This window comes from Python bivittatus, unplaced genomic scaffold, assembly GCF_059951505.1.
Source record: "Python bivittatus isolate LINGU-HERP-01145 unplaced genomic scaffold, Pbiv_v1 ctg000160_np1212, whole genome shotgun sequence".
In the NCBI taxonomy this organism is placed as follows: domain Eukaryota; kingdom Metazoa; phylum Chordata; class Lepidosauria; order Squamata; family Pythonidae; genus Python; species Python bivittatus.
The window spans coordinates 467745-481473 of record NW_028277076.1 but is presented as its reverse complement, the minus strand read 5'-3'; the positions used below and the strand labels follow the sequence as shown (position 1 = coordinate 481473).

Below are 13729 nucleotides of genomic sequence, written 5' to 3'. Positions count from 1 at the left end.
TTGTTCAGGTGGAAAAACATGAAGTCACCCTGCTATCAAATAGGAATGTGAATATCTGTCCCCAATTCAGATCAGTCACAAGTTATGCACTGTTTTTATTTAAATATGCCCTGAGATCCAGACTGTGACAGATTACAAATCCTTGTTTCCAAGAAAGTGAGGTTTCACAAGAACTTGTTGCTCTCGCACCCAAGATATGCAGCCTCTCATTTCCGCGAAGGCGCCCTTGGACTTCGTGCAATCGAGCCATAAACTCCAGGAAGGATCTTGCAGACTCACATGCTGTCCAGAAAGCTCGTACCCAGGTCATTAACAGGACAAGCCCAGACACTGCTTCACCTTCAGCCCGAAGCGCCAAAGAAACCAGTATGTTCTCGGGCCGAGCCGGAGCAGACAGACAAACAGCCCTCATCAATATGCAGTTTGGATCAGGCCCAGAAAGGGGCCGTTTCATTTCCCTTTCCAGCAGTTTCCCACATGAGCAAATGGTGCGACTACCACGTTCTGCGGTGGCTACAGGTATCAAGGAGGCAAAGACAGAGCGGCTGAGCCCCGTAAGCGGCCTTGGGAAGATCGCTGCTTCGCACGGACGTGAAACGGAGCTCTTTCCGGGGGGCGGCGGGTGCTACGCGCCTCGCTTCGGCTCCAGCTGGGCCCGGGCGCTTCCTCCGCGTTCTTCCCCGGCCCGCACGCGCCAGAGCCGCCCTGCCTTCGCCGCGTCTCCCTCCGGCCAAAGGGAGCGGGTCCGGGAGCAGCGGGCGCGCGGCTTCATTTCGGCCTCCCCCAGCCGCGCCCGCCCGCCCGCCCGCCGGCCGCGCTCAGTATCCTTCGTTGGCCCAGGTGACTTCGTACCCGGGGTACGCGGCCTTCAGCTTCTCCGCGGCAACGGCGTGCTGCGCTCGGCCGAAGCCCTGCAAGAAGCACCGCCGCCGTCACTGCTGCCTGCGCAGCGAGCCGGAGCCCCGGCGAGGCCTCGGGCCCCGCTCCGCCAGGCCCGCCGCCGCGGCAAACGGGCTCCCCCCGAGGCCTCCCGGGCCGCAGCCGCAGACCCGCCCGCCGCTTACCACGGAGTAGCCGTAGACGTGGATCCTCCTGGCGGCGCTCTGGTGCGAGATCCTGCCGCCGCCCAGGCACCGGCTCCGCAGGCCCCGCCGCCCCAGCTCCTCCGCCGCCTTCTCGTAGAGGTCGGCTGCGGGGCAGAGAGAGAAGCGTCGGCCCCGCGCCCCGCCGCCCTCTCCCCGGGCAGGCCCCGCCGAGCCCCCGCGCGGCAGCCGGTTGCCGGGCAACGGGGCCCCGCCCCCCGCGGCGAGGGGGCCGCCGGCCGCGCGCGCCTACCGTGGTACTCGGCCCAGGCGTGTCCGCGGACGACGTCCTTGCCCGGGCCCCCTCCCTGGGGCTCCACGCGGATCAAGACGTACTTGAAGACGCCGTCCGGGTCGATCACCGCGTCGGAGACGCCGCCCAGGCCCCCGTCCGCCATGGTCGCCCGGCCGGGAGCTTCTGCGCGCGCGCGTGCCGGAGAGGCTCCCCCAATCGGGGCGCAGCAGCCGCGGGCCTTCGCCCAGCGAGCCGCCGCGACGGGCTCGCGTGGCGGCCAATCGGAGCATCGCGGGAGGGGAAGGGGCGGGAGAAAGCCGGGCGCGCTTGGGCATGCGCAGTCCGCCCCTCGCCGGCGCGGCTGCCGCCTCTTAAAGGGGAGGCGAAGCTCCAGTCGCGGGACGCTCCTTCGCGCGGGGACGAGTGTGCCTCTGAGCGCGCGCAGACTGCGCCGCCGGCGCCGCCGCCGCCGCCGCCGCCCGCGGAACAAGTTGCCCCCGCGGCAGCCTTCCCCACGCAGGGGGCGCTGCGCTCTCGCTCGCGGCACCTGATCGGCCGCCCCCGGACGGCGGGGCGCCGCTGCCTGGGGCGATGGGAGTTGTAGTCCGCCCCCGGGGGTGCTCCTCGACGGGGGGAGCCGTGCCGAACGGCGGGGCCAGGGAGACGCCCGGGGCCCGCGCTTCCTCGCCCGCCGCGCCCCCAGAAATGCAACGCAGCCCGTTCAAGCCAGAGTTTACGTTTATTCAAACGAAATAGTTTTCCTCGTTTTTTATATATATCTATATATCTATATATTTATACGTGTGTGTGCGCGCGCGCGTGGGCCCGTGCTTATACAGTATATTTATTCATGTTTGTTCATTTTTATTTTCCAAACTGGCGTGGGGAACCAGCAGGCCTGGGACAGCGGTTAGCTGACAAAACGCGGCCGTCCCGACATTCAGGCCGCTCGTCCAAGCGCCTCTTCCGGAGAACGCGCTTTTCATGCCGCCCCCCCGCAGCAGGTGGGGGGGGGCGAGGCGCGGCGCCAAAGGAACCCTGGAGAAGGAACTTGGGGGCGCGGGGTGGAAAGGGGCTTCCGTGGGGCGGGGCCTGCCTGCAGACCGTCTCCCCTTCGGCAGGGAGACCTTCCTTCAGAGGAGCAGCGGGCAGTCCGTCCCCGGAGGCGCTTTTAACGCAACGGCGCAGCTGAAACAACACAGCCTCGACGAGCCTCGGCCGCGGCAGGGCAAAAGCGGCATCCCGGGCCGTCTTCCGCCCAGGCCAGGCGTCCGCAGCCCCGGGCAGCCCTCTTCCTCCCGCTGTGACCGTGAGACCTCCCCTCCTGCTCTCCCCCCTCGCTCACATACAGCTAAAAGGGTCGGGAAGGGCCCAGCGGCCCTCGGTGGGTTCACCAGCCTTCCTCATGGATCTGAACAAGTGCGGGAACGAGGCGCCTGGCAGGCCATGCTCTCCACGGAAGGACTGATGGGGAGGAAAGCAAGCTGGTTAGAACAGTGACTCCTTCCCGAGCCATGGCACGCTGCTTAGATCGATTTCGCACGACGCACCTTAGCGTGTTGGCACCCGATGGACAACTCAGAATAGCAGTGAGGACTGTCCGCCACCACCCCAGAGGCACCTCTTCACCCTCCAAACCTGTTCTGCAATTGCAGCAAATGAACGGACGTGAGATTGTAAGGCCCAGCCTTCCCCACACCCTGCATAGGCAAAAACAATCATACTCCCACCCCCGCCCCCCAATTCCCCATGCGCACGTAGTAACACCGGGATCGAGGCTCTCATGCACAGCCCTTAACTTTGCCAGGCACAGTATGATTCTTCAAGGAGCGCAACCCAAAAGATGGGGAAGAGGCACCCTCTTGGCATCCCACGGTTTGCCCGCTCGACCTTTGGGGGCAAGCCAAGACAGCCTGCGAGGGCCCCTCCCTTCTGGGGCAGAGGGACAGGCGGTTTGCAGGCTCATCGTGCAAAGGACCCTCCGCTGGAGGCCCTGCCGAACGTTGGGATCCTCTGGGGCTCCTGGTGCCGCTGTCTCAGCTGCGCTTTGGGCAAAGGGTTTCTTCGGGCTGCAGCGCTGCGCAACAGGCATTCCAGGAGACTCCCCCTCTGTGCTTCTGGGCTCTGCCCCCCCACCTCCTGCCCAAGCTCCAGCCATCACATGACACAACCTACTTAACCAAGGCCCAAGCCTGGCGCCCATCATACTCCATGGCTTCCGATGCGAGGCCCCGCTCGTGAGCTAATTCAACACCGCCCATCCGGTGAATGACCCAGGCACTGACAGAGCACACACACCTCTGAGTAGCTTCAAGGGCCTGGCAAATGGAGCTGTAGCAGCCCCCTTCCCACCTTTCTGCAAGGGATGGAGCGGGGGGGGGGCAGCATCTCCGTAGCAACCACATTCCATTCTCACAGCGCCTGACCTGGATTTCCCTGCCGGGATGGGAGGAGGCATCACTGGCAGGAGGCAGCTCAGCCCTCGGGCCCCCCAGCTCTCCCACAAGCAGAGGTGGCTTCCCACCCCGGTGGACGGGGGCAAACCCCGGGGAGGTGGTGGCTTCAGAGACAGGTGCGGAGCAAAGAAGAGCAGAGGAAAAGCAGCAACACATTTCGGCGTTTGAGGCCAGCCGCTGGCATGCAAAAGCTTTTTCCCAGCAAGGATCCTTTGCAGGAATTCAGGGCAGCATGGATGCCCCTTATGCCCTGGTCCCCCTTATGCCCTTCCTGAGCTGTTCCCATCATCAGCACCCCACAGAGAAAGAGCATGCGCTGTCCCCTCCCTCATTTTGGTTTACAGGACGGCAGCCAACGCAGATGGAGCTGAGGAGCGGGGTGGGATGCTGCAGCCCACCCTCCGCCAAGTCCGGCTGCAAAGATGGCAAGACAAAGCTGCCAGGGCCAGGGGAGGAGGATCCCCAACTGAATTGCCAGTGGCAAACTCCCCCTTCCTTTTATTCCCCAGGATAAATTTTAAAAATAAAGGAAATCACCCCATGAAATAAGAACATTCTTGTCTGGAGGAATTCAGAAGAAAAGTGGACTATAAGGCTGAGTATTATTGTCCGAAAAGTTGACCCACAAAACCTGGAATTTTTAAAATAAAATATCTGCTTTTTTTAAGGTGGCCAGATCTTGACTCATCTTTTAAATGAGTGAGAAATGTCCACCATGTCCTGAAGCAAGTAAGGGCTGAGGGCCACCAACGCAGGCCCTGTCTCTGCCAGGGAACCACGTCCCTTGCTAGGTCAAGCTGTGCCAGTCTTGACCATTCCTTGCTTGGAAAGAACAGGAACAGACTAACCATCACATTAGCACTTGAGTAGTAAAATACACCTCTAAGAGAAAGGGGACAGGAAGCCCTTGGGGGAAGCTGGCAGGAGAGCAAGAGGAAACCATGGGAGGAGGGGGATCACATAATGTCGTCCAGAAGGTTGGGACTGGCCACCCAGTCGAGGGTGCGCGGCTCAGAGGCTGCCATGATCATGCACATGAACTGCTTCCCGGTCCTCTTATCAATAGGGTAGATGGTGGTAGGCGTGAAGCGTTTGTTGCTTTCTACAAATGCACACAGCTGCTCATAAATCTTCGGGAACTCGTGCCGCAGGAAGACGCCGCGAATGCGCAATTCGCGCTGGATGTTGATGAAGCAAACCTCTCGTGCTTTGCGCCCTTCCTCACCATCCTTGTCCAGGTCGGCCGTGCCGGGAGGGGGCGTCAAGATCAGCGTCTCCATGTCCCGCTCCTTCTTGAGGATCTTCTTCTCGGGGCTGGAGGACGCCAAGGCCATCTTGGCGTACTTGCGGACGGTCGGCACCTGTACCTTTGGGGATGGCCGCTCTGGCACATTCTGCCCCACTGCCACTGTTACATTCAGGAGGAAGCATTCCTCGGGGTCATACTGCTGGCCCGCTTCCTGAAGTTCCCGGGCGTATTCCCCGAGGTTGTCTGAGTAGCCCTCGAGCTCCCGCAACGACAGGTAAGTGGGCGACATCAGCAAGCTCTCCAGGCCGAACTGCAGAAAGTTCTCTGCTGAGCCCGAGCTGGGGAAGCCCAGAAAGAGCACCCCACGGCCCCGAGACAGGAAGCCGACCTTGGCGATGCGGGAGAAGGCCTTGTGCACCTCCCCGTTCTCCCGGCAGAACTGCAGCACGTGGCGACAGGTGCTGCCAATCCGCCCGTAGATGCAGCTCTCCTTGTGGGTGTCCCAGTCCTCCCGCCGGCAGTGGCGGGAACAGTAGTACGTGTAGCAGCTGTGGCAAGACTTGAAGTAGAGGCAGGCATTGAACATGGTCTCTGTGCGACGGCACTTGGCGTTGGAGCACATCATCACGTCGTCCTCGTCAGCGCTGAGATCTGGGGAACAGTCATCCAGGCTTTTTTCTGAGGGCCTGGCGGATCCCGGAGCCTCGGTGGAGCGTCGGCCCTGGTCCTTACGAAGGTCGGCGTGGAAGGCGCTGCGGCCAGGCTGCTCCTTGGTGGGATGGGGCTCCACGGACCTCCAAGAGTCTGGCTTCCTGGGGGGCAGGCCTAATCCGTCACTGATCAGCTGCCGGAGCTGGTCGGCCAAATTGCTGACCTCGCTGGGCTGGCAAATGGAAGGGGGCTTGTAGTCAATGACCAGGTCTGTGATGAGCTCATCCAACTGCTCCAAGCTGCGCTGGCGGGCGGTGCTCTCTTTGGCGCTGGGGTCTGGTCCATAGGGCTGGGTGGGGACGCCGCCCCTCTCTCGCGAGTCCCCCGTATCCAGTACATCCCAGCTGGCTGAGCGCCTCTCACTCTTGCCGAACCCGTTCGCTCGGATATCGTTGTCCGTGATGGTGATCTCCGGCGTGACAAACCAGCCGTGGCGCCCCCTGTCAGCATGCATGCTCTCAATGAGGGAATTCTCAGAGAGGGAAAGGGCCGCGTAGCGTTTGGGAGAACTGGACAGGTTCACCACTGCTGGCTGGCGCCGGTCATCAGGGGAGAAAGCGCGATGTGGATCCCGGGACAGCAGGTTCTCGTAGCTGCGACCGCGCAACAGATGGTCTTCCCGGCGCACCTGAGGGGTCAGAATGTTGTCCCAGGATTTGGAATAGTGCCTCGTGTCCGTGCCAAGCCGTGGAGGGCTGACGCTGTAGCTGGTGTGCCACGACGACAGCATGGCTTGGGGGGCAGGTTGGTGAGCTGGAAAGCGGGACATCTGCCATGTCTGGTAGGGCACCGTCCCCCTTTTGGGGCAGTACCAGTCGTTGAACTGCACCGATGGAGCAATGCGGGAATGCGGGTAAGTGCGAGACATGGCCTCTCGCTCGTGATATTTGCCATAATCTTCAGTGTAGAAGACTCGTGGGTTGGCCCTCAAGGCGGGATAAGCCCTAGGGTCTTCAGTATAAACAGCCTTCGTGGGAGGGGTCCTGGGAGTGTAAAAGCGTGGGTCGTCCCCATAGTAAGTCTGGGCTGGGGCCTCCTGAATGGGATAAGGAGTCCTGTTTTCCTCCACAAAAAAGGTTCTAGCTGGAAGAGGATAGAAGCTGCTCGGGGGAGGTTCTTCTGCATAAAAAGTTTGGGGCAGGAGAACCTGGCCCCCATAAGCGGGAGGGTAAGACTTATAGCTGGAGCTTTTCAGAGGGAAACTGCTGGCCTCCTCAGTGTAGAAGAACTTGGTTGGCACATAGGGGACGTAAGGAACGCAACCACTTTCGGGTACGGCTGGACCTCCATCACAAAATTCGGTGGGGTAAGGTGCCAGCCCTCGGTGTTCCCCACTGTAAGTATCGCTGGGTGTGGGAGTCCGAGACATGGGTACCTGCCGGCTGCTGGGCACCGTCAAGCTATGGGGCGTGCCTGGGGGCCGGGGCCAGGCCAGCGGGGCCTCCCCATGGCCATGCGACACTTTGGCACTGCAGGCTGCGTGCAGAACCGTGGCCTCATCTGGCTTGATGTCCACCCGACGCTTGACGTGCACGCTGGGCAGCGGGAACCTTGCAGCCAGGGCGGCCTCTTCAGGGCAGTTTGCTCCGGTTATGCAGAGAGGAGAGATGCGGCTGCCGCTGGCCCGCTGAGGCTGCAGCTTGATGGGGTGCACCTCGCTCATCAAGGCTTTCATGGAGGCATAACTGCTTTCCCGGCGAGGGGACACCTCTGTCCGCTCGGGCTCTCGGGACACTCGATGGACCTCACGTCCCCTCCTAGTCAGGGCTGGCGGAGAGCCCGAGGACATGGGGATGACCACGGGGGTGAAGGTAGATTTGACCCGGGGCGCGCTCTTGGATCGGGCCCGCCTCTTGGGCTCGCCCCGGGAGGCCGGCTCCTTCGGGCCCCCCTTCCTCTGGGAAACATGCTCTTCCTGCGCAGCAGCCCGGACAGACGCCCTCTTCCCCACAGGAGCCGAGGATGGTTCCGGCGTGGGGGGCCGCCGGGAACGTCGCTCCATGGCGGGAGCCGCGGGCGGGGGGTCGTCGAGGGACTCGAGGAAATCGAAGCTGCGGCAGTGTCGCTTGTTGAAGGGCTGGGCCGGCTGGTTCTCCAGGGACGAAGACATGGAGGAGTCACATGGCCTTGCGGGCTGGCAGAAGGCAGAGCTGGCGGAGCCCACGGAAGCCACGGGGACGTCCTGATACACCGCAGACACCAGGATGCCAGGCGGGTCCGTTCGGGTCATCTTAGAACCAGCTTTCTGCTCCTCCCCAGCCCTCCTCAGATCATCTCAGTGCAGCGATTGCAAGTTCTGTGAACGGACAAAAGGTTGCGGGAGATGCAGGCGGACTGGTGCTTGTCACTGGAGCTCGCCCTGGCAAGAGAACCAGTAGCCTGGCCCAGGGGGCCATGCCATCGGCCAGATCAGCCCCTGCAACTCTGCCTTTGCACCGCAGCCTGAAGGTGACCCACCGGGCGCACCTGGTAGCTCTCGGAGCCAGGCCAAGCTCTTCCTGATCACTAGCAGCCCCGCACTCGCACGGGCCATTCTCTGGCAGGAGCAGGGGAGGAAAGCGTAAAAGCGGGCTGGCGCTCTTGCTAGCGTTCACCAGGGAGCAGACACAGAAATACAAGCTGGTCTCACTCCTAGATCGCACAGTTACCATGGTTTCCCCTCTCTCTCTTTCACACACACACACACACGGGAAGCAACGCATGCTGGGAAATTCCAATGAAGGCAGGCGGCTGCGTCCAGGTCAGATGAGAGACCAAGTTCGGACTCTGGTACCCTGAGATCAAGCAGGAAGGACAGAAAAAATGGGGGGGCATCACACACACACCCCGCCACGCGCTCCCCTCCCAATTGCTGAGCTGTCGAAGGAGAGGCGAAGGCCCCTGATCAAAGAGCTCCCGGGTTCCCCATCAGCACTGAATCTCAGTGAAACTGGGGAGGATCTCCTTCCCCTCCGGAGCCCAGAGGAAGATCTGGAGCCACAAACGATTCGGAAATGCCCCTCCGGACCCCCCTGGACCAGGGCTTCCGTCACCGCAGCCGTGCCAAGCCACCCCCTCCCGTTCGGCTGCCCCTTTCAAGGGTCTGCATTTCCTGCACCTGTGGCAGCCACGGCAAAGCCTTCCCTTCTTCCCAACCCATTTCGGCCCACACCGAGGCAAGCTCCAAAAAGGGTATTTAAACTCTCAATCTCTGGGCAGGCCAATTAAGGAGGGAGGGGGCCTGTCCCAAAGCCCCTCCAGGCCAGGATGTCTCTGGGAACTCCGGGACCGGAGCATGACGCATCCCAACGCTGGTGTTCAAAAAACCAGGGCAGTGCCAGTTAGCTGTGTTGCCAAGCAACCCCCAGAAGACCTTTCCTTCCACGCTTGCCCATAACTGTCTCTTCTTTAGCTTTAGCGCCCGGTGGCGTCACAGAGCTCGTCCTGGCAATCCAGAGCTCCTGGCTGAGCAGCCTTGGGGCAAAAGAGCCCGCAGGCTTGGCTCCTCTCTGCCTGCTGACCTTTCCCCCCTCGCAGCCCACCGCTGCGCTGCTTCGCGACAATCTCACTGCGGCCCTCCGAGGTGGGCCCACGCTGCCATTTCCATATCGGGGGGGGGGGGAAATGGAGTTCGCCTAAAGGAATTTCCAGCCCAGGGGATGCTGGCGCCCCAGGCCTCCCGGCTGCCGTTCTGACTCGGCAATCCTCAGCATGTGCACCCAGAAGCCAGCCGCCTGTTTACTTCGCCTTCCTCCTCCTCTGGGGCCCCTGCCCCGAACAGAACACGTGCAAAGGGCCGGGGCTGGGGAGGACGGGGAGCCCAGGTCAGGCTCGGCTCACACACCTGCTACCGTATGGGGCCAGAATCTGGGGTTCTTGCCTTGGGGCCTCTCCATCTTAGCTTCACGATGCCCCACCCGTAACACACGCTACGCCCAGCAGCTTGGGGAGGAAATACACTCTGCACATGTCTAGAGACACCTTTCTTTCCCTCGGCTCGGCAACCGGCCCTTTTTGGCCTTTCTTGGCAGATTTTTGCTGGAAAACAGCTCTCCTTTTGCAGAAGGAGAGGGAGAAGGAAGACAGTGCGGTGGGCAGTGAAAGGGTTAAGAGTGAGAGCATCAAATGCCTTCACCAGAGCGCCCCCCCATCGGCTGCCTTCCACAGGGATGGGACTGCGGGTGATGGAGAGGCAGCCAAAGGTCCCAGCCCCCCCCCCCCCCGAGATCTACCTTCGCTCCCCCCTCCCGGTCCTGGCCAACATGTTCTACCCACCTGAGCAAGGCAGAGCGGGGAGCTGGCATAGGAAGGGATGGCCTTCTTCATGCCCAGGGGGCTGCTGGGTCAAGATGATGCCGACATTTGGAAAGGGATCTGGGGGGGCCTCCTCCTTCATAATACGTCATTGGTGGCGGCCGATGGAGTAGCCTTTCAGCAGGGGCTGGGGGGGCACAAAGACGCTCCCGTATAAAAGAGGCGTTGCATCCTCCAGCCCGGACCTCCTCAGCTGCTCTTTGGTGGGGGGGGGAGCCCCCTCCCAGCTTCAGCCAGAGATGCACGCACACCCCCCACTTTCAGGGAGCAGGGCTCTGCCCCCAGCCCAGCGCGGCATCCCCTGCCCCATCTCACCACTCTGACCCCGTCCGCAAGCACACGGCCTCCTCACCTCGCCGGGCGCCCGCAGCAGAGGCGCCCCCTCCCTGGCTCGGCACCTGCTCGGCGGCCGGCACAGACGCCTCCTGGGCTCCGCAGTGCCCCCAGTGGCCACTGGCAGCCCTTAAAGGGGACGCGTCCAGCTCAAAGCAGGAGGTAGGAATCCAGCCGGTGCAGCGCTGCCCCCACAAAGAGAGGGCAGAAAGCACAGGCCTGCGTCATCTGCGCCTCCCAGAGCCAGGAGGCCAGGGGAAGGGGCCTTGACCCGCAATTCTTTAAGAGGACATCCAGTTGGGTGTGATGCTTGCCCCCCCAACCCCTTTCATTGAATTTGCTTTGGGGGGGAGTGCAAAGCCCAATAAAAAATTCTCATTCCCAACGGGTCACAGGAAATGACCCTTCCAGCCCGGTCTCTTCTTTCTCACCCAGCTGGGCAAAATCGATGCTGGGGAGAAGCCCACAAGCAGAACTGGAAGGTTCTCCCCCAATCGGTGATCTGTAGGCGCAACAGGTAGAATGTCTCTGAATCTGGAGGTACCATTATTTAACTTCTCTCACAGGAGCCCTATTTTCAAGGTCCCCTGGGAAAATCAAGCTGTTGAGTAACCCAGCATCTCTGAGGGCCAGGAGCACCTTCCTGGCAAGCTGCCTTGGCACCCCCTGCCCTGGGCACAGCACCTGGCCATCGTGGCCACCTTCCTCCTCTCCTCTCAGTGAAGGGCTCTGAGCAGCAACCCTGTTAGGCTCCCCAGCCTGTTCTCCATCAACCAGGAGGGCAAGCAAGGCAACTGAGCCGGACGGGGCTGGACCAGCCTTCCCTTGGCAGGACTGAGGGCAGAGGACAAAGCCTCTTTGCCTGGAGAAACACACCTTCCCTGCACCCCAATCCAGCCCTCAGGAGCGAAGGATGGCTATCTGGACATGTTGGCAAGAAGCAAGCCAGGTCTTGCCCAGAGTGACGTTGCCAGAATGATGCAGCAATGAGAGGGGGAGAGAGAGGGCAGGAAGGGAGCGCTGTTCTCACCTGGAACCAGGTGAACCAAAGCTCTGGAGCCAGGAAAGGCCAGCCGGGCTCAGAAACCAGAGTCCTCAACACCGCTTGGGGCCTGGGCAGTCTTTGGAAGGTCTACAAGTAGATTCTGCCTCTTCTTGCCCCAACCGTTATGCCTCCTCCATCTAGCATTCACCTTCTGGGATCAACTGCATAACGGGGCATGATGGTGCTGCCCGTTTCCTCCAGCTGCTTGCACCTAGCATTCATCACTATACTGCTCCTGAACGTGGAGGGCTCCATGGGCTCTCGTGGCTACAGAAGGTGCTCCACAAAATTTGCAATTCCTGTTTCAGGGTTAGAATCCTGCACTCCTCTGGGCTCTCTATGGGGCCCAGGTCAGCACCCCACCGCACATAATCTTGCCACGAACCAGGAGGACAGGTTGGCACACACCAAAATCTGTCGAAAGGCAAATCCACCATAAAAATCCCATTTTTGGGGCGTGGAAGCTGGAGGCGAGGGCCTTGGGCACCCCATCCGTCCAAGCGGCCAAGAAGGGGCAGGGCAGCCTCCGGTCTCAGAGCAGCTGCCGGATCCAGACGAGCGGAGCAGATCCAGAGGAAGCCACTTCAGCATCTGCCGCCCACACCCCATTTTGGAACGTGGCCCTCTCGAGTCATCCTCCCACCTGCTAGCCTGCAGCCTGTTCAGGATGAATCATGAAACCTGGAAGAAAATATGCTGTATCTTTAGCAAAGGGATGGAAACGGCTCGCTTGATCTTCCATCTCCTCAGAGGAAAAGCCACCCAGAGCTTTCAAACTGGCCTCACCACAGGGGCAACCAAACCAGCCCACATTAGGGTTGCCACGTTCCCCTTGCAGATGGTGCCTTCGAAATGTACATGCCTGGGTGCATCCAACAGATCCTTGGGTTTCTGCTTTGGAGCTGACGCTTGCACAGCCCTGCTGAATCTTCGTCCCCACGAGCTGGCCAGGGCGGAGCACAGGCTCCTTTAACAGAATAAACTCCAGACTTTTTCTTAGCTTCCCTTCAAGTTGCCACGTGATCTTGCTGTTACACCTGGTAGCTGTTTGACCTACGAGCCACTGAAAAGCACAAGAGCACGACGTCTCCTGGTCACCTGGCTTTTTGTTTTTAAATTTGAGGCGCTGGACTGGGATGGATTGCAGGGGAGCGCGAAAGAGGCAGAGAAAAAGCCCTGGGTGCCAGGTGGGTGGGCATCTTTGCCTTGTCGCTTCTCATCAAGCTGGGCCTGAGATCCCTCTAATGCTGACTTGCGGGGGGGTGCTCCCCGCGCGGGATTCGCCTCTGTGGAATCAGGCGGCAGAGACGGCAGCAACGAGGAGGAACCACCTGGTGTTTTACCCGTGGCTGCACAGCTCAAAGCCGGTCATCCACCACCATCCACCGCCCTGGGAGAAGTGGGAATCGTGTCTTCCGCAGCGAGGGAAAAGGCCAAGGACCTGCAAGCCGTGGAAGCGGCTGCGAGCTCGGAGCTGACCAGGCGCTTCCTCCCAAAGGCGGTAAGGCAGCCTATCTGGGGTGGGACCCTGCCCGTGCGGAAACCCCAAGTCCATGCCCCGAGAAGCACCCGCTTCCAACATACCGTAAGTAGCAGCCCACGAGCGCCAAGGACACAAGCAGGCCTGGCAGCTGCTACTTTGGAAGCAAACGCCCTCTGCCCCCCCCCACCCGCAGGTCATGAAGGCAGCAGCCCAGCCCAACCCCACGAACCAAAAGATGAGGCTGTGCCTGGAGTAGATGCTTCACGCAGCCAGCACACAGCAAACGTGAGAAAATGAGTCATGGTGGACAAGAGTCAAAGGCCTACTGAGGCCCAGGGCAGCCCCTGCCGGAGCAGTAATGCCCATGACCACCACCCCCATTCCAGCATAGCGGAGGGGGGCACAGAGTTCTGCACAGGGCCCAGATTTAATCCACTAAAAGCTTTTTTTGTAACAGGCCACCCTCCTGGAAAACAGCAGCTCGTCAGGGTGGGCAGCAGATTCCTTCAAGGACCACCCCACCTCTCTCGGCATCGCAAGACAGCTCCAGCAATTTCGGCAGTTTGACCTCGCCGGTAGCTGAATCTCACGACAATTCAGGAGCGTCCCCTGAACGGGCGGACGGGAGTGGGGCTGGGCAGGCTGATAAGGTTCAGAGCACACTAGGTCAGCCCAGAGGCCTTCCAGGCTCAGGAGCCCTCACCCCCCAGCCCTGCAGCGTCAGCGTCTTCAGAGCAAGTAAGGTGGGGTGGCCTCTGCTTGTGGGGTGGGCACATCAGTCTTCCAGGAAGAGGACCTGAACTCCGCTAAGGGAGTCCCCGTAGCCTCCTCGTGGCTGACGG

General features: G+C 61.1%; 2 protein-coding genes across 2 annotated transcripts; both read right to left on the bottom strand.

Annotated features, from left to right (window-relative positions):
• Positions 1-75: 75 nt before the first annotated feature.
• On the bottom strand, positions 76-1538 carry PHPT1 (phosphohistidine phosphatase 1). The gene is made up of 3 exons (XM_088146791.1): positions 1336-1538; positions 1065-1189; positions 76-911 (listed from the first exon to the last, which is right to left on the bottom strand). The coding sequence occupies exons 1-3, from the start codon at positions 1478-1480 to the stop codon at positions 819-821; spliced, it is 363 nt and encodes a 120-aa protein (XP_088002917.1). The 5' UTR covers positions 1481-1538; the 3' UTR covers positions 76-818.
• Positions 1539-4311: 2773 nt separating this feature from the next.
• On the bottom strand, positions 4312-10422 carry AJM1 (apical junction component 1 homolog). The gene is made up of 3 exons (XM_025165966.2): positions 10379-10422; positions 9988-10153; positions 4312-8029 (listed from the first exon to the last, which is right to left on the bottom strand). The coding sequence occupies exon 3, from the start codon at positions 7961-7963 to the stop codon at positions 4730-4732; it is 3234 nt and encodes a 1077-aa protein (XP_025021734.2). The 5' UTR covers positions 7964-8029; positions 9988-10153; positions 10379-10422; the 3' UTR covers positions 4312-4729.
• Positions 10423-13729: the final 3307 nt, after the last annotated feature.